This window comes from Aphelocoma coerulescens, chromosome 30 (assembly GCF_041296385.1).
Source record: "Aphelocoma coerulescens isolate FSJ_1873_10779 chromosome 30, UR_Acoe_1.0, whole genome shotgun sequence".
Taxonomy (NCBI): Eukaryota; Metazoa; Chordata; class Aves; order Passeriformes; family Corvidae; genus Aphelocoma; species Aphelocoma coerulescens.
In genome coordinates this window covers 1,894,752-1,914,702 of record NC_091043.1, presented here as the reverse complement: position 1 = coordinate 1,914,702, position 19,951 = coordinate 1,894,752, and the positions used below count along the sequence as shown (strand labels likewise).

General features: G+C 50.2%; 1 protein-coding gene across 1 annotated transcript; it reads right to left on the bottom strand.

Moving 5' to 3' along the window:
- Nucleotides 1–2,348, bottom strand: LOC138100244 (EF-hand and coiled-coil domain-containing protein 1-like). The gene is made up of 2 exons (XM_068998024.1): nucleotides 1,701–2,348; nucleotides 1–411 (listed from the first exon to the last, which is right to left on the bottom strand). The coding sequence occupies exons 1-2, from the start codon at nucleotides 2,331–2,333 to the stop codon at nucleotides 1–3; spliced, it is 1,044 nt and encodes a 347-aa protein (XP_068854125.1). The 5' UTR covers nucleotides 2,334–2,348.
- Nucleotides 2,349–19,951: the final 17,603 nt, after the last annotated feature.

Sequence of the window (19,951 nt, the reverse complement as noted above, 5' to 3'; positions counted from 1 at the left end):
CTACCTGTAGTGCTGCAGTTGTGATTCCAGCTGCTGAACGTGTATTTGCAGATGTGGCACCTCGTTAGCTTTCTCTTCCAGCTCCTTCACTTTGCCAAGACTGTTGAGGATGGCGTGTCTGGCCTCTTCCACCTTCCTCCTCGTCTCCCCCTGCTCCCTCTTCAGGTTACGGTTGCAGTCTTCCAGGCTGACCAGAGCTTCCTGAGAGCTCTTCAGCTCCCTCTCCAGCTCCTGATTGAACTTGAATGCTCCTTCAATCTGCCCATCCCTGGAGCTCCGGATGAGCTCCATTTCCTTCAGGACACTTTGGAGGCACTTGGTCTGGGAGTGCTTCTGTGTTAATGGTCTCTCCCTCCCTACGAAACAGGTTCCCTCCTCTTTATGGCTGGCATGGCTCTTCTGCAGTCCCACCTGTAATGACCAGGAGCAGAAAGCAGGGAGAAATTGATGTGTTTTAAAGCAACTGACATTTTAATAAAGACTGAAAATGGCTGGATCGTGCTTTGTTGGGGTTTTTTTTGAATCACATACAGTTGATCAGCAGCTAAAGCTACTTGACCTTTGCCAAACACAGAGACAAGGAAAAGATCTCTGGAAAGTAGTTTTTAGTACCTAGCTATACATATAGTATTCAAACTACTCGCTATTATGTTATTGCACAAGTTCCTGCATAGCTTTAATGTCATTACTGTGGTCTGTACTCAGAAGTCAAGTAGTGTGCTGAAAAAGATATTTCCCATGAAGTTGTGTTCAGAAGAAGAGAGCAGGGAGCAGCTGGGGGGTGTTCTGGAGCTCTCCTCTTTGTCCTTTTGATTCTTCCTGGGGCCTCAGACTCGTGACTTCATGTTTGCTTCAGATTTCCTTTCCCTTTTCAGATGAAAATGGTAAAAGTGGCTTTGACCTGCCATGATGGACGTTGTGAAGAGGAGCAGCCAGCTAACGCAAGTGGCAGTGTCACACATGGAGCAGTTCTGTGAGTCCTGTGTTAGTATCAAATCAGACCTGATCAGACCTGCCAGAACAACTGGTCCATGCTGCCCTTCACTGCCCTGCCTGTCCCACGCTATTTCATGGCAGAGTAATTTAACTGCTGTTAAGTGTGTATGTGTTTCACTCAAGCCAGTACAGCAGAACCAACAGAAACCAGCCCCAGAATTAATGGGGCTCTGCAGAGGAGCCCAAGACTGTTCATCAGCCTGCCCACAGAACTGAAATCTTGTGACCACACTCTGAAGAAAATGTACTTCTAAGGTTTCTGAGGCACTTATGACTGAGGCACTGTACGTGCTTGTACAGCTAAGACTCCAGAAGTTCTTTCCCACTTCAGGAAAAAGCCTGCAGTGGTGCATATCCAGTATATGGTATCAGCACATCCTGACTGAAAGTGCAATAGAAGCAGCAGCTCTGTACGCTTGGGTCTGTTAAGCTGAACTCCCCTACACTTTTAACAGAGTGCTCATCAGCCTGTCCCATAGCTACATCCAATGGCACACTGGTGAAGATACATTTCTCCTTAAAGCCTCCCTGCAACTAAACTTTGCTAAAAAGTTAATGCCGAGGATGAACGAGCAACTTGGGTCTCAGTCTGGAGGTGGAGGGGTTTTTAACACTGACTTTCCGAGAGCAGCATCTTTCCTGAAGTACTTGGGGCCACCCGAGCCGCCTCCGGGAGGCCGGTGCAGAAGCCGCCCCGGACTCACCTGCAGCGCCAGGCACCGCGCGTCGCTGCTCTGCAGGGCGGCCCGCGTGTCCTCCACCAGCTCCCGCAGGCTGCCGTTCTCCTCCTCCAGCTTGGCGATGCAGTCCTCGGCCTGCTCCAGCGCCACGATCTCCTCGTAGCACTCTCGGGAGCAGGGCCCCGGCGGCCGCCGCTCGGCGCTGCCCGCGGCTCCGCGGCTGACGGGGTCGGCGCGGCGGGGGCTGCGCAGGCGCATCTGGGTCTTGATGTGCTCGCTCTCCCGGCCTGGCGGCAGCCGCGGCCCCGCGCCGCCCACGCGGGTGCTGAAGTGGCCGCAGAGCCGCGCGTGGAACTGGCGGAAGGTGAGCTCGGCCGAGAGCCCGTCCCACAGCCCCGCGCACTCCTCGGGGTCCGCCGCCTCCTCCAGCCCCAGCACCTGGCACAGCGTGGAGAACGAGATCGTCGTGCGGCCCGCCCCGGCGCAGTCCAGGTGGTGGAAGATCTCCTGCAGGTACTGGTCCAGGCCGGCGGCCAGCACGACGATCTCGTTCTCCACGCCGTGGTCCAGCCCGTAGTGGTAGGCGAGGGCGCTGACCAGCCACTGCGTGCGCCGGGCCGGCCACCTGTAGGGGTCCCAGCCCTCAGGCGGCTCCATCGCACCCGCCCGTCCCGCGGAGCTGCCCGACCATCCCGAAGGCCCGCCCGCCCCAGAGCTCGGCCCCGGCCCGCGGCGGGGTGGGATGGGATGGGCGGGATGGGCGGGGCGGGGCCACCGCTGCACCGGTGCTGCTCCAGCGCTGCTCACGGAGCGCCCGGCTCGCCCCGCAGCGGAGTCGCGATCCCCTTTGTCCGTCAGGAAAACGGATTCAGGCAAAGCGGGCAGGTGCCACCCTGCTTGGTTTGTGTGCCAAGCCTGCGCCCCAAGCTTGTTTCTGATTTCTTAAGTAATTTCTCCCTGCTTCCTCTTTAACAGCAGCAAGACAATAGCATCGCACAATCCAGTTTGACAAGTGAGGCTTGTGAGCAAGTGAGTGCTTCCACGAAATTAAAAACCCAGTGCGCCTGAAAGTCGACCTTCTGTTCGCTCAGGCTTCCTTACCTCTGTAGATGAGGTGACTTTATGGTGTAGGTATGTGGGTTTTAAATTGTCTGTGATAGAGATGAGTAAGTGCTAAACCTGTTCAAATGCTGAGCTGCCCAAAGCAGTGATTTTAGTCTCTCTTTGGCTGGGGAGTAGGACCGGCATTGTTGAGCGCAGGGAGCAGCACGAGCAGGGCTCCTCCAGCAGCAGGGACACACCACGAGCCAGAGGGGACCGTGGCACCAGAGGGGACCGTGGCACCAGCCGTGCCCAAGGTCTGAAGAGGGTGGCAAAGTCATGTGGTGCTAAGAGGCTGCATTAACAGCCCAGGCAAGGCATGGGTCAGGTCTGGGGACCATCCAAGGAGTCCTGTCAAGAGTAAATCATTCTAAGATTCTCTCTAGGACAAAAAAAGGAGAAAACCAATCCAGCTGATACTTGAGGAAAGAGAATTCAAGTTCATTTGAAACACTGGTTAATACAGGCTTGGGTTTCTTTTGAGTGAACTGACGCTAATAAATGTTTGCTCACATGTGGTGGGGTTTCTCTGCAAATAGGCTTTGGTGATTCATCTGATCACATTCGGCTTTGCTCTTTAAGATAAATTGAGCACCTGAGTAGCTATTGTTGAGGAATGGAGACTTGTTTGTAGCTTAGTATTTTCTCAGGATGAGCCGTACATGTTAGCAGAGCAGGAAGGTAAGGGAAAGGTTTAAAAGCTTTCCCTCCTGAAGTGACACACTTTCAGAGGAGCCTGCAGAGGAGAAGTCCTCTCAGCCACTGCCAGGGCTCTTTGCCTCCTCTGCAGGCTCAGTATTCTGGGAGTTCCATGAGCCTCAGCTGCCACACTATTTCCTCAGAATATTTCTTGTTGTGCAGTACACAGGAAGAATATTCTGTGCTAGATTGTCCTCTGGGCTTTGAGGTAAATCTCAGGAATTCTGGTGATTTTTGTGCCCAGATGAACTTTTTTTAGCTAGTAAGGAAAAGGGAAGAGGTGCCATCGAAAATTAATTGCTCAAAATTTGAGTGGCCCAACCACACTAAAAATGAAGTCTAAACTGAAGAATTTTTTATTTTTTTTCTGCTTACAGGTGGGGTAAAACAGGCAGTGCTATTGCAAGTCAAGTTCTTCAAAGAGATTCAGCCAGCACTCAGCGGCATGAAAATCAAAGCAGCAAAGGATGAGAAAGGGCACGGGAAGTGTCTTCAGCCCTTCCTGTTGTAGGTACAACAGTCAGAGAACTGACTCTAGCAGTTGCCCCAAGCTGTTGGTGGCCCAAGCCCTGTTCTGGCTGGTCCAGTTTCAGTCCTACCTGGAGGACCAGGGTGGCTGGCTCGGGAGGGGAGGAGGTGGGGGGATCTCGGGGGGCTTCTGCTTCACAGCTGGGCTGGGGGGGCGTGGGGGAGGCAGAGCGTGCTGGTGCTCTGCTTTTCTGGGTGACTGCGGCTGCTGCCGAGGCCATGTCTGGGAGCTGTCAAAGCGGACGGTCTTTGGGCTCCCTGGAGGCGAGGGTGAGCCGGGCCTTCCTGGCTGGGACGCTGGAGCTGGAGCAGGGCGACTGTGGAGAGAGGAGGTGTCTGAGGCCCCCAGCTGCACCTGGCACACAGGGACCCTCCTCGCAGCAGGGCCCAGAGCTGGCAAGGCTCCCCGGCATGGCTGCAGCTGCTGGCACACCTTGGCCCAGGTGGACAGCTGCCCCTCGAGGCCCCAGCCAGCCGGGGATGGCTCTGGGCAGGGTCCCTGGCCAGGAGCGGGCCCCAGAGTGCGTCTGCCTTTCAAGGGCAATCTCGGCCCCGCTCTTTCTCCTCCCCGCCTTGCTTTGCCCCTGCCCGGTGCTCCTGGGGCTGCTCTTGGCCAGGCAGCCTCCGTGGGAGCCAGCACTGGCTGCAGCCCGAGCGGGCTCCCCAGGACAAGGCCCCGCAATTAAGAGGCCAATTAAAGCACTGGACAGCAGCAGAACCCTCAGCAGAGTTGTTTGGACAACCATGGCCTCGCCACAACTCCACAGCAGCCTCCCTGGGAATGTTTCCTGTCTACAAGCAGCCTTTAAAGGAAGCTGGGGGATGGAGATCAACAACTTACTGTTCCTTGCCCTTCCACCACCGGAACCCGACATAGCATAGGACCATGGAAAGTGGCACAGTGATCAGCATCACTACTGTGCCTACCATGCAGGACTTGCGCACATCCTGGGGGCAGAAAACTCTCGGGCTGCTCGATGTATCCTGGGCATTTGTGCCTGACTTGCCAGGCACATCTGTGGGAGCAATGGGGAGCGTGAGCCCGTGCTGTGCACCACTGCTGAGCTGGCAGCACGTTGGATACGGCCAGGACGTTCTCTGTTTCCCCAGAGCTGGGGCCTGCAGGCACCTTGCCGCCCCTGGGCCCAGGCTGTGCCACCAACAAAGCCCAGAGGGCCGGGAGGAGAGCCCGGGGGCAGCGCAGCTGCTCGGGCAGGGGCTCCTTGGAGGGACACGGGCCAAAGCCATCCCTGCAGCAGCAGCTGCCACCGCAACCCTCCCTGCCCTGCGACAGCTCCTGCAGCTTAGGGGGAAAAGCCAGGCCCTGGCAGGACACACAGCAGCCCTGCCCAGTGTGGCAGCCAGGGCTGGCTCTGGCCCTGGGCTGGCGGCAGGGCTCCCGCTCGGGGCTGCTCCTGTGCCTGGGGCCTCTGGGCACTCAGGGCCAGCTCCGGGAGGTGGCTGCAGCGGGAGAGGCCTTGGTGCACGAGTCCTGTTTGCCAGGGGCTGTGGAACGAGCTCCAGAGGCCTCGAAGCCAAGGCGCCTCCAGCTTTGGCTGCTGCCGGGCCCTGCAAGGGCGGGCCCTGGGGGAAGAGCTGCTGCCACACAGCCCCGCCGAGTGCTGAGCCCGACTGAGCCCGGCACAGCAATTACCTCCTGGGCCTGTGCCCGTGGCTGGCAGCTCCTCCTTTCCTGCAGCAGGGGCTGACAATGAGCCCCTGCTTTCTCCGGGAAGCGCTGTCTCCTCCATGGCCATTTGGTCCATCCCTTGAGAAAGGAAAAGGGACAGCTGGGTCAGATGGAACTGTTCCCCATGGGGAGGTGGCATCTTCAGGAGGCAATACTGGTCAAAGACATGGATAAGGATCAGGAAAATGCCCAGGCTCTTGGAGCTGATCCCGGGCCCTCCCTCCTCCAAACTGCTGCCCCTCCTGATCTACCCGGAGACCAGGAAATTGCAGGGGATCTCAGGGTGTGCATGGCCCGTGGTGCAGTTTGGGCACCCTGTCAGCTGATGCCAAATGCCTTCCTGCAGAGGCTGGGGAGGAGCTGCAGCCAGGCCAGGCTGGGAAACAGCCCTGCAGGGCGTGAAAGCAGCAGCGGGGCCGTGAGGCTGCAATGGATCCCTTCCCCTGTGCCGGGCACGGCGTGTGCAGATGTGCAGCGACAGCCCCCGGCTGCTGAGGCTCAGGAGAAGACTGAGGGAAATGCACCCACCACGCCGTCTCTCCAGATCACTCAGCATCTGGTCCAGAAGTTCAGATGCCTCCAGGGATTTCTTGTCTTCTGTGTCTTGGTTCTCCCCTCTTGGAGGACCTTAATGGAAAGTAATTCCATTTCTCTTTCAGGCCGGAGTGGCAGTGGGTGCACCTGGGTGATCGGTGCCCTCCACGGCACACCCTCATCTCTGCCTTCCACTCAGGAGCACGGGCAAAGCGAGCCCGTGCCTGCAGTGGCCCCACGCTGGGATGGAAGGAGCCCCTTGCAGGACAGTCAGGGCAGAAAGCACACCCTGGAGCTGCCGGCAGCTCTAAACTCAGCCGGGGCCAGGGCTTGGCAGCGGCAGCTGCTCCGGCTCCCTGGGGCCAGCAGAGGAGCTGCGCCGGGCACAGCGCCCCGGGGCACAGCCCTGGGCCCGGCCCCTTCCCTCTCTGCTCTTCTCCGTGGCTGCACAGAGCACACGCAAGGAGCAACTGGCATTGCACACGGGATGAAGACTGACAGCTAAATGCTCCTTCCTCCCCCGACAGCGACCCTGTGGGATCACTCAGGGCTCGAGAAGGGAGCAGGGCAAGGTCTCCAGGATCCTTCAGCCTTGAGATGATGTTAAGGAGAGTGGCACATGAGTGAGCTCTTGCCACAGTGACACTGATCATTGTGTCACTAAAAAGGGACATTGAGAACTTGCCTCCAGCATGTGCCGAGGTCTTCAAACCATCATCCGGGAGGGCTTCCAGATATTCCATGTCCTGATCCCAGTCTAGAAGGGAGCAGAGATCAGAAGCATTCCATGGTGTGCTGGGATCCCCTTCTGCCTTAGGGAACTGGGCACTGCAAGGGGCTTGGGTAAGGCCGTGGGAGCCAGATGCCAACAGACATGGCCAAAGCTGCAGAGGGGCCTGGGGAGCTCTGGGCTGGCTCCTGGTCCCTCTCCTCCCTCTTTGCAGGCCCTGGGCAACATCCCAGGAGGGGCGGCTGGAGCAGCCCAGGGCCCCTCAGGGCTCTCTCACTCCCACCACAGAAGCCCTCCCTACAGCCCTGGGGAAAACCCTCCCCCACGCTTCCCGGGGAGAAGGGAGTGCTGTCCCGGGAAAGGGGAGCCCGGCCGCCGGCTCACCTGCTCCCCGCGCTCGCATCGGAGCCGCCTGGGCAGCCCTGGCAGGCAGGGCCACTGCCAGCAGGAGCAGGAGCAAGAGGCGCAGAGCAAGGGCCATGGTGCCTTGCCCTCAGCCAGTCCCGCCGCTCTCGCTGCCACCACAGTCCTGACGCTGCTGTCCCAAGGTCAGCACCGCTGCTGCCGCCGCCGCTGCTGCCACAACAGCTGTGGTCAACGCCGGACTGCTCGGTCGCTGTGGTGCTGTGCAACCGCAGGGCTCTGGGACCTCTGTGACCTCAGAGCCTGCTGTGACCTCACAGCCAGGGTGGAGTTGTGTGGGGATCGACCTCAGGAATTTTCCTTCCTGGGGCGGGAGCCCATCCTGTACAGCAGCTCTGTCCAAGGGGTGTGACACAGTCCCAGCCCAGCTGATCTCACAGGCTGGGGGACGAAGAGATGGAGAGCAGCCCTGCCGAGCAGGACTTGGGGGTGCTGTTGGATGAGAGGCTGGATGTGAGCTGGCCATGTGCACTGCCAGCCTTATCCTGGATGCACCCAAAGGAGTGTGCCCAGCAGGTTGAAGGAGGTGATTCCACTCCTCTGCTCTGGTGAGACCCCACCAGGAGTACTGCATCCAGCTCTGGATCCCCAACCCAGGAAGGACATGGACCTGTTGGAGCAAGTCTGGAGAAGGGACAAAATGCTCTGAGGACTGGAGCCCCTCTGCTTTGGAGACAGGCTGGGACAGCTGGGGGTGTTCAGCCTGGAGAAGAGAAGGCTCCAGGGGGACCAGATTGCTGCCTTTAGGTACCTTAAGGGGGCTTGTAAAAAAGATGTGACAGAATTTTTAGTAGGGCCTGTTGTGACAAGACCAAGGGGGAATGGTTTTAATCTAAAAGATGGTAGATTCAGACTAGACATAAGAAAGACATTTTTTACACTGTGGATGTTGAAATCCTGGGACAGGTTGCCCAGAGAGGTGGGAATCCATCCCTGGAGACTTTCAAGCTCACCCTCTGAGCAGCCTGATCTAGTTAAAGGTGTCCCTGCTCACTGCAGGACATTGGACTAGACGGCCTTTAAATGTTCCTTCCAACCCAAGCCATTCTGTGCTCCTGTGCAGCATCAGAGCAGTGCTGGATTAATGCTGGGTAATGATGCTGGCACCTGGTTTTTGGCAGTTGTGCCATTTAGTGATGGGCTGAGAGAGGACTGAGTGAAGCCTGCAAGTAACAGACAGTGTGCTCAAGGAGAAACAGGAGAGGAGCACGGCTTCCAGTTCAGACAAATGGAAAAAGGCCAGCATTTTGCTGCCCATTCCTTGCTAAGAAATAAAGGAATGTCCTGAAGATCCCTTCATGTGGGTGCACTATGGGCTGTATCAGTACTTGTGCTCTGTAAAACAGGTAAGTTGTTGCAGCTTCTCACCCTGTTTATCGCTGGATAAAACCCAGATACTGCACTGCTCCATGTCTACTTTCTTCCAAGTAAAGGCAAATTTTGTTCATTATTGAGTGGGACATATTCATCTGTTCACGTGCAAATTCTCCTTGCCATTCATACAATGCTGATTGGCTCTAATCGGACTGTAATTAAGACCTACCTCTCACTGTAATTAAGGCTGATACATTGTGAGGCAAAGTGTTGAGTAATATGTCCTGGTGTCTGGCACTGTAGAGAGTTTTTCCATAATTAAATGATATTTGAAGGCAGGTGTAGTATACCATACTTCCGGCATACTAGAAATGAAGAAACAGCCTTTGAAACAGGATTTTATCCTTTCTTCCTCCTCCTCCCAGGAACTTTAATCTCTGAGGTCTAAGCTCTTCAGCTGCCTCAAAAACATTGTTTTAACTCAGACAGGCATCCGTGCAGTGAGCAACAAATCGGGACTGTGGCTGTGAAGCTTGAAGCAATGTATGTTTATAGCGCTAAAAATAATAATCCATTACCCAGGTTAAGCCAAGCATTTCCCAAGTAACTCCACCTATCGTCAGAGATGTTTCAAAAAGGATCATAGTAAAAGCTGGGAGTGGGGAGGGAGAATGTCATCAAAATTAAAAATACAGCTTTCTGAGATCTCTATATTCCTATAAAAACAGAGTCAAAATTGTTCATATATGGAACATTAACTAAGAAGTAAATAACAGATTGACAAAATAATTGCTTGGGGAACAAAAAAACCTAAATAAAAATAAGTTTACCTGTGGATTTATAAGTAAACCCTCACGCTAAGGAAAAAACTAGACCTGCTAAAACTAAAAACAATAAGGCTATTTTGTTTGTCTCAATATAAAAAAAACCAAAAACACTGAAAAGAATCAGAGATCCTCAAGACCATTACTATATACAGGAACCTCCAGGTATTGCGAATAAATGGAGGAAACTGCAGTGTGCAATTCAGAGAGGTAACATGGAATTTATTGGTGGATTTGTTGCAAGCTTTCTGATTGCAGACTGGAAAAGCAGAGGAGCTATCAGACCATACTGGGGCCTTTACAGCAGTCTGACAGATGTTTCTGGGACCAGCTGCAGAGCAGAAAAGCAGCGCACAATAACTGGGACAATCTCCCTCCTGGCTGTAGACTTTCTGACAAAAGTCTGTCCCCCTGGGCTGCGGGAGCTGTCGCAGGGCAGGGAGGGTTGTGGTGGCAGCTGCTGCTGCAGGGATGCCTTTGGCCCGTGTCCCTCGCAGGAGCCCCTGCCCGAGCAGCTGCGCTGCCCCCGGGCTCTCCTCCCGGCCCTCTGGGCTTTGTTGGTGGCACAGCCTGGGCCCAGGGGCGGCAAGGGGCCTGCAGGCCCCAGCTCTGGGGAAACAGAGAACGTCCTGGCCGTATCCAACGTGCTGCCAGCTCAGCAGTGGTGCACAGCACGGGCTCACGCTCCCCATTGTTCCCGCAGAGGCAGCCGGCACCACAACACGTGTTCCCAGTGACCAGAAGGGGACAGGAGGAGGTTGCTGTCAGGGATATCACTGTTTGCTTGTGCTAATGGCAAGCCTGGCCACCCATTGCTGCCAGAAAATGACTTGGAATTGCTCAACTGAACCTCGACTGAGAGCTTCCCGGATCAGCTCTTTTGTATGAATAAAGAGGGACAGAGCTGGCACAGCAGTGTCCAGGTGGTACCACCAGCAAAGCCCACACGGCACCAGCACTGGCTGAGCTCCATGTCCGGGAGCAGCCGTGGATGCCCACGGTGCGGGCAGGCAGGAGCCAGGCACAGCGCTGCTGTGACCAGTGGCGAGGCCCTGAGGGGCTGGGGGAGCCCACGCTGAGGGTCCCTGGGCTGCGGGCACCTTTCTTTCAGCGGGATCATCTGGGCTTGGACCTCCTCCAGTGGCATGCCCAGGAAAAGAGGGGAGCCATCAGTAAGTGTTTGCCTTGAAAAAAATGGGGTGGGACTGGGGTTTAACATCAGACAGGGTACAGCTTTTTAAGCACAAACTAATCTTTTAAAGTATAAAATCTGTAATTCATTTACAATGTATTTCACCCACTAAGTACATTACCAGTGTGTGCAGCATGCATTTGTTTAATCGAGGAGGGAGGGGAAGCCCTTTAAATTTAAGGATGCACAATCTAAGCTTTTTTACACCTGTTTTGTAGCACTCACCTCTGACCTGGCACTTTTTTGTTATTATATTCTGGGCCAGATCATGGGTTTACAGTTTCACTTATAAAGTAATGGAAAAAATAAAGCATTTTTATAAAGCTTGGCAAGGCAGCATGTGTTCCCAGGGTCCTGGGAGGACTTTCGTCACTGAAAAGTCGCTTCATTCTAAGCTTGATTAAAAGGCAAACCAAAATTCAAAAGCATGGGTTTGCTTAACCTCACCAAAAATAATAAACCCCTGGAAGTGAACTCGGGTCTCTGCATGTTGAGCTGATGGGTGGTTGATAAACCTGCCTTTAAAAACAATGCAGTTCCCGATTTTCCTTCTGTACCTCAGCAGCTCTCCCAGCTCACATTCGCCTTGCCCATTGTGAGCTGTTACAACACAGGACTCGGTTAAAATTCGCCCTTCTTGTGCCAGCAGTTAAACTTTGCTTTGAGCCTTTCTGCAGCTGCCCGAGGACATTCGGGTGCCCATGACAAGGACACGCCGTGCTGCTGCTGCTGCCCCGGAGCACAGGCGGCATCCGCACCTGGCTGCTCGTGTTCTCCACGCAGGAGCCTCCCCGGCAGGGTCAGGGCTGGAAGAAGGAGGGGTTGTGTGTGCACCGGCCTCTGCCCCGTGAACGGAGGGAAGCCGAGCTGAGCTGTGCCTGCCGGGCCCCGTCCCATCCCCGCGCCCCGCCTTTGCTCTGCGCAGCTCCAGCGCTCGCCCGCACGCTTTGATTTGAGCTCTCGTTCTCCGGGTCAGAAAAAGGCTGGCGAGGCAGGAAGGATGAAAGAAGGTGATGCTTTGACAGCTCCTTTTTCATGGTAACGAGCAGAACCGCTCCTTCTCCCCCCTCTGCTCTCCACGGCCTTTTCTTTCTTTAGGGAGGGAAGAATTCAGCTCAGCCTTCCAGGCACTGACCAGATAAGCAGGAGGGCTCGGGGTGTCTTTGTGGGCTCTGCCCGTGGAGTCATTGCTTTCTTTAGGGGTTATTTGCTGTTTGTTTCCGGCATATGATGACAGGTAAATGTGGATTAATAGAATTAAAGGTTTGGCTTGAGGACATGAGACAGCAAACCGTCAATTACTTCCCGGTGATTGCTGCTCCGTGCGTCATGTTCGCTCAGGAAACAGAGATCCATCAATTTAGCTGGTCCATGGGAACCTGCCACAGGAAAGCTCCCTCTGCTTGGAAGGGGAAGAAATAATTGCTGCCTTTCCAGCATTAATCATCTTCTGTTCTAAAAACAACATCATTTTGATATAGAGGTAATTTAGATTATAAGCAAGGTGCACCCTACCTAGGAGAAAATACTTGTTTGATGCAAGACATTGCTGCTTGCAGAAGCAGGGCCTTAACTGGTAAGGCTGGAGAACTGCAATTTCAACATAAATTACTTGTAATACTTCAAAACAAGTGCCAAGCCTTAGGGACTGACAGTTCCTCAAATTTCTAAACTGTACAGGTCTAAACTCTCAGGATCTTAGATCCTTAATGATGGGGTTTTGATGTGAAATCAAAACTTAGATCATTCATATCCCACATAGTAGTATTTACCTAAAAAGCTTTACACTTATTTAATTTTCAAGTTTCCTATGTTTAAATGCATTTGAAGCATCCTTTGGAAACTGCAAATCCCGATGAACAAAGATCCCCAAACCAAAGAGAGCAAAGCAGGCAGGGAACAAGGAGAGAGGGAGGAAAGCAGCGAGTGTGAGATTGACAGCACAGGAACAAACCTGGTGTATAATTCTGCTGCAGAGAGATTAATCACAGCTTTTCTGAGAGATACCAATCCCTGGCTGAACAAACCTGGTGTATAATTCTGCTGCAGAGAGATTAATCACAGCTTTTCTGAGAGATACCAATCCCTGGCTGCACTGAAAGGTCTATTGTTCAAAGTCAGTACATTTACCCAGGAATATCCTGCCAGTGGTGGGAATATTTCACAGCTGGAAGACTTCTGAAAAACCTGTCACATCCCAGCCAGGGCTCCAGCAGTAGAGACACAGTTTTACTGACAAAATAAACTAAGAACGTTCTTTGTCTTGATTTTCTTATTCTTTTCTTCTCTGCTGACAGAGACAGCATTGGAAATTAAGCAGAGCCATGTACATTCATTAATGGAAACACAGACCTTTCACACTAAGGACCAGCTTCTCTCCTAACTTTTGCTTATAACAGTTTGAATATATTCCTTTTTTTGGTTGGTTGGTTGGTTGAATTAGAAATCTGGGCAAAAAATAATTTGCAACTAAGGAAACTGCCTCTTCAACATGAAAGCCAAGTGAAGTATTTAATTTTGTTTCCTTTTTGTATCTTCAAGTGGTAGTTTGAGATTTGATTTATTAACGTCATTCAGTAGCGACAGGGGGGCTCACGGGTGACAACAGAGTGATGCCCCACAAAACTCAGGTGTACCCTCGCTGGAAATGCCACCCTTGCCTGTTTGCCACCCTTCCAAGCACAGAAATGGGTAGCAAAACCTCCTCTTTGGCAATTTTCACAAGCCTTGGCTCTGCTCTAATTGCTCCTATTTCTGCCTCGTGTAATTTTGTGCCAAGCAGTGCCCCTCAGACCTACCAGCTCCAGGAGAGTGAAAATACTGTACTCAGAGCTTGGCTTCAAGCTGACAGTGCTGTGCTCCAAACTTAGGGCTGTGGCTTTGTCACTGCTGCAGCAGGGCTTGCAGGGCACTCTCATCCTCCATCCCCAGCAGGGGATGTGCTGGGGGCTGCTGAGGGACAGCCCCAGCAGGGCCAGCAAACAGAGCAGGACGGGGCAGACGGGGGTGTCCCTGTGTGTGGCACTGCCATGGTGCTCCCGCTGATTCACTCCCTGCACAGCAAACACGGGCAGCCAGATGAAAGGGGGATTCAGTGAGAAGCCGGGGAAAGCCTCCCAAGAATAAACACTGTGGAAGTAAAAGCCCAGGAAAAAGGCCAGGGAAGTGGCTACGCTTCCAGTGTCGAAGCACACAGGTTCCTTGGGGATAAATGAACTTGCAGTTATGTGAACGGATTTGAAGTGAAGGTTTTGCTATTATCATGGGAAGTTTTGCAAGACTCTTGTGTTTGAAATCAAAGTAGCTCTTCCACAGAAAGAGGTGCCATACATTTTCTACAATGCAGAATTAATGTGTTTAAATTGCTCTGTACAGTTCTCTCTACCATAATGTCATACATGAAATCCCTAATTGTGTTTGGTCTTTGCATATTAAGTGTTTTAATCAATTAATTCTGAGTTCAGTATTTTTAAATTGAATGTTAAAATTAACCCATCAGCCCAGGTACAAAAATCAAGTCCCATTATCAATGTTTTCAGTTGTTCAAAGTCGTTTCTTAAGAGAGTTGTACTATTCCAAGTTAAAAATCCTCCGTTTTAAAAATCCCCAAGGTATGTCCCTTTCTCAAACTTTAAACCACTTGTACAGCAGAAGATTTCTCTTTCCTATGTTTATTGTCTACTTTTACTAGTGTTTTAAGATGTGTTGGATGTATTTTAATATTTTTTTAACAGTTTTTACTTGGCACCCTAACTCAAAGCCCAACTCCAAAAACCCCAGTTTCTAGCAGCCACCAGCTATTTTTAGCCCCTCAGCCCTTAGCCGGCAGGCAAGCTCCATGGCAACCTGAATTTTAAGGAGGGCATTTTACCGCCCTTATCTCAACTGATACCACCCCTCTGACAATGAGGAGCCATTGGTGGGCTGAGATGTCTCTCAAAGGGAAAGCACCAATCACTTTAAACCGAAGGGGCGGGCTGTGGGCGGGCTGGGGCGGAGCAAAGGAACTATAAAAAGTAAGACAAGCCTCAGGAAGGTCAGAAGGAGTGGTGTGCATGCTAGCTGTGGATGGGTGTGAGTGCTGGGCATTAAAAGCCTTACTCCTATTAAGGAGCCTTGAATAATTTTTTTCTGACTTTTGGACCAGCCCCAAGTCAGCTCAGCACTGCAAGTCCTTTTTCTCTACCTGAGGTCCAATGCTGTCTCAGCCAGAAGATCTCAGATCCCTGCACTCCTGGGGCATGCCATCTATCGAGCCATAGGATCCCAAATTTGTATATTTTTCTAATTTTTGTAATTTTTAAATTTTTCTGTTTCCAATAAATTATTTTAATTTTTAATTTATCTAAGAGTTGTCTCCTTCCTCACACATAAATAACAATACCCTCCACTATCCCTTCTTGTGAAATCAAAATGCTCTTTTCAAGTGTTCCCAATGAGAGTAATCTGATTTGCTTGCTTAGCTTACGGTTCTTCTATGGCTAAAGACCCACAAGTAGTTTAAGCTTCATCTGATGGGAATATATTTGCCTGCTACTGCTAACTTCTTCAAAAATGTGAGGCTCGGTGGTTTTTGGCAGAGTTCTCTGTAATAAAAAACTTCCCACACTCTTCAGCAGCAAACAGTATCAGCTACAGCAAAGTTAGAAAATAAAATGCGATGACATCAGTTCATCCAGAAGAATCTGAGTGCTTTTGCAGATGAGCCTCTGCAATTAATAGTTCATTTCACTCTCTGTGAGCTCAGTTCCCTGAGTGCCATCATTCCTACTGATTGACATCAGTCCCTGCTCCCTGTCTTTACCAGCTGCAGGTCTGTCCAGCCTTCGGTGTGGTCCAGCACACACACACCCACAGCTCCCACTCAAATTTTGTGCCACCTGGAACAAATTGCCAAGATGTCCCTCACCTCACAACAGCAAGGAGTTGGTATTGATGACAGTAGTCAAGCAGAAATTGTCCGGATTTTCTTTATTGTCTAATTCTTAAAGTAGAAGAACAGTTCTAGGGTGCCTAAATCTAAAACATTACCATTCTGACTGGAAATAACCTACTACAGACACCTTCTTTTGTGCATTAGTGTTTCCTTCCTAGGGCTTTTTATTCTTCACTTAACGGAGCTGATCCTGTACTAGTTGGGAGTATTTCAATATTCCCCTCCTGTTCTTGGATTACTGATTTGGACCTGTTTGGTCCATCTTGTTGTATTTTACAGAGTGAATGATAACCTGAGGAATTACTGAAAAGATCAGGGCACTGTCTCCTGAAAGAGAAGAAAAACGGAACTGCTTCCAGTATAGGATAACCTAAAGCATAACTTCTTAGACAAACTGACACTGATGAAATAAATAAATAAATGGAGAAAATGATGCTAGAGGCCTGAATCTTCATACTTACAGGAGAATACGAGGGGCTGAAACAAGCCTCTCTGCATTCCATGCCAGAAGGATTCCTACCCATTAACACATATAAATGCTGATGGGTAATTAAGTAATTTGGGAGACAGACCATGCACATGGGAAGCATTTTTGGTATTTTATGACCCCCTTCACTGACCTATGTAATTACTGTGCTGCTGACTAATGCAGCAACATAAACCCTCTGTGAACATTCTCTATTACAAAGTTTATTTCGATTCTAGATGACCTTTCTTTTTATTTGTTACACTGGGATCCAAAAAAAAAATCCTTGTTAAATTGTTCTGTTCCCTCCAATGCTAAGAGAAAAAGAATATTATTAAGTAATCAATTTCTAAGCCACCTCCAGTGTAGTCCAGAAAACAGAGCCAACTTCTATTTGGCAAGAACAATTCATGTCAAACCAATCTAATCTCCTTTTCTGACAGGGCAAATGGCTCAATGGATAAAAAGAAGCAGTAGATGGGACATTTTTACTGTAGTAACATTTTAATGTGTGGTATTTTTACAAACAATACTTAGAAATCATAGGACGATATTAGAATACATGGATGGTGTCACCTTGTGCTGGAGCAAAACTTAGTGGGGGAAAAAAGGGGAGTTTAGGGAATAGTGGTTAATGATTTGTCCTCTGGGAATACCTCCCTGGGCAGCACTGCAGAAAAATGGGATTTGCTCGACTTCCTAAACTCTCCTGTAATCAGGCCCTGGGAATGACACACATTTTATATAATACCAATGATAAATACATCATTTCTTGTGATGTCTTTTTCCTCTGAACTCAAGCTTTTCAGTAAGAAATTTATTGAAATTTACCTTTAAAGTTCAGCTGACTCACTAACTTGACAGGGATTAAAAAATAAAAGCTGAAAGATAGTCCCGATGTCTCATGGGGAGGAAAGGGGACAGAAACCTGACACACTCATTAGAGTAGGAAGATTTGGATGTGCACCTGAAGACAAGAACTATGAACTGTTTGGTCAACTAGGCCGGGTTAGGAACCTAACGCTGTGACAGGGACATTTCAAACCCTGGCACAGGAACCTGTGCACTCAGAAGAAGTTCATGTTTAAGCCATACAGATTCACAGGAATATGAATCCGGAATATGAAATCAGGAATAGGTGATTATAATTACATACTCCAATTAAGGACAACATGTAATCACTTGCAGGTACTTAAACACTTTCCTGAAGAAATGCAAACTGTGTTGTTTCCTGCATTAGGGATTATAACTTAAGGTCATGGTTGTAATTCCAGATCTAAATGAGAGCAAGTAGGTATCAGATGGAGGTCTAGAAGAGGGATTTAGATGCTGAAAGAGCTTTTAAAGTCTGAACCTAAAAGAAGAAATCATTTCCTTTATAAATATGAAACTATAAACAGGAGCAGTGTGTAAAGCTCCTAGATCGGACTCACTCTTGAAGATGATCCTCTCTGGAAGAAATGTGACTTCAGCTGGAGGAAGGCTGTGGCTCAGCAAGCCACTTAAGGTGAATTCTTGGGCGACATATGTGCAGTTGTGAATGCTTTCTGCAGAACACCCAAATCCCCCCCGTTTCTCTCCACCACTACCTTGCAGCACTAGCTCTTGCCAAGCCCAGAGCCTGCTCACAAACTCTGTGTGGCACCTGGCAAGGGAGAAAACTGCTCACTGGAGTAGTGACTGAAACACAGACTGACTTGAACTAACAGGACAAGTGACACCCTTGGCAAGTGACAGTCAGAACCCGCTGGGTTCCCAGCTGTCCCTCCCTCTCCACACCTCAGCCAAGCCATCTCTTCCCCTCACCAAGCACTCCCAGCACCTCACCCGAGCTACAGCCGTGGATGTGGACTCCTGCGCATCAGGAGAAGGTGAATTTCTCTGAGCAGGAGGAGCTTGTGCTGCCTTAGCACCAGTGTGAGCAAGCAAAGGAGCGGGACAAGCTGGGACAGGCCAGGCTGTGTGGGGCAGAGCCAGCCATGCTGCTGCTGAACCCCTTCCCCACCCTAACACACAGCTCTGCACTGCTGATTGACTATTTTCTGCCAGTTTGGGCACCTTGGTGCCACCCCGGGGAATGTGTGGAATGATGGCATTCCATATGCTGTGGAATATGACCACAGGCATGCAAGTCCCAGTTACCATTATGCATCTCTGAGTTAAACTGTTTACAGCAAGAGCTGTTTTACGTGGATGGGGACTGGGAGGTGCTTTATGGCCAACAGGGAATCTCAAAGCCTGGGCTTCTGCTAAATGTGCCAGGGGGCTAAAAAAGGGGTGTAGTTCCCAAATGGTCAGTTCAGCACCATTCCTGAGCTTGACAGTCACTTTAAATTAGCATGCAATTTAAAAATAAGTATTACACATGAAGGTTATCTCACAAGGAACATGTAATTTACATTTTGAAACTCACACTCTTGGTTTTGACGTAACCCGTAAAGTCCCTGCTCTGCGAGGCCAGTGGACATTCCTTACTGCCTTTAACTCATTCACCTCTGCCTGTTTCCAGGTGATCTTTTTTATCCTTCATCATATTTTGGAAAAGCAATTCCACAGGACAAGAGCTCATAGTAAATCTCTGGTGCTCGTGCCAAGGAGGACATGATAGACCTGAAAAGTTGTGGGATCCCTTTCAGCACCAGGAATTGTATCATTCATCCAGAGACCCCTGACAGTCATCTCGAACATTACGTGCCCTCGCGCTGCTTTTTAAATCCTATAGATGTTTAAAGAAATGCTTTTATCTTCTTTGATCTTCTGCAACCATGCAAGTATTAACATACACAATGCTCACAGAAAGACACTGGATAAAATGGTTATTTTTAGAATTTCCTCACTTTATAAAACAGTACAAGAGCTATGATGCCACAAAGAACTCTCTATGAATTCTTCTTATAAGCAAACAGAGGAAGTGTAAGTTTAGGAAGAGACAAGGAGTTCAGAAGAGGCAATTCATTGAAATACTAGATTTAGTAGTGCAAGTAAAAATATATCAATAAATACTGGTTTTGCTTTGGGTCAGCGAGAACAGAAACTAGATTTTATGCCACAGGTCAGTCTTAAACTTGGGCAGAAATGCCTAACACTTCATAATCATCTATGAGTCCAAGTTTCATTTGAGATAAAAAGCAACAAAGGCAGTGAACAATTCAATTCATGACCAACTTTCTGGCTTCTGGAAAGATTTATTTATGCTGTTACAAAAGCGGGGCTTAGTTGAGTAATGTATTCTTTGTTTGAGATTCCCACTATATTATTTTGTGGGTTTAGGAACATTTCAGCTTCTCTCTTTTCAGTATTACCTATTCTGCCAGTGAGGAAGCAATGAAGTCACAGCAGAGTTTAAAACCACTGGCCAGAAGTTGTCCTTGTGTGCTTTTCCCCAGTTCCTAGGACATGTTGAAGAACTTTCTTATGAAATGGAGTGTCAGCCATCTGATTGCAGCTGGCTTGGGATGGGACCTAATGACCAGGAAATGCAGTGGACAAAATAAGTGTGTTGGAAATGGTTTCTGAAGGACTGTCAGGAATTTGTTTTGGGGCTTTCTGGAAGCACTGCCATGTTGAGTTCTGTTGCTGTGTGTTTGAGGAGTAACTTCAGCTCTCTGTAGATCACCACCCTTCCTTGGCCTGCCTTCCACTGAATGCTCCCAGTTCTCTTAGGGATAGGGATCCATAAGAGGAAACCCAATAAAATGGACAAGCAGCTTCTAATTTCCCTCTGGCTAGATTTTACAAGATGTATTTGGAGACGTTTAATAAGCCACAACCAGAGAGTCTCAGACCGACTTGTGTCCCAACACTGTGACTTTATAGGCGCTTTTTGACGGACTCCAAC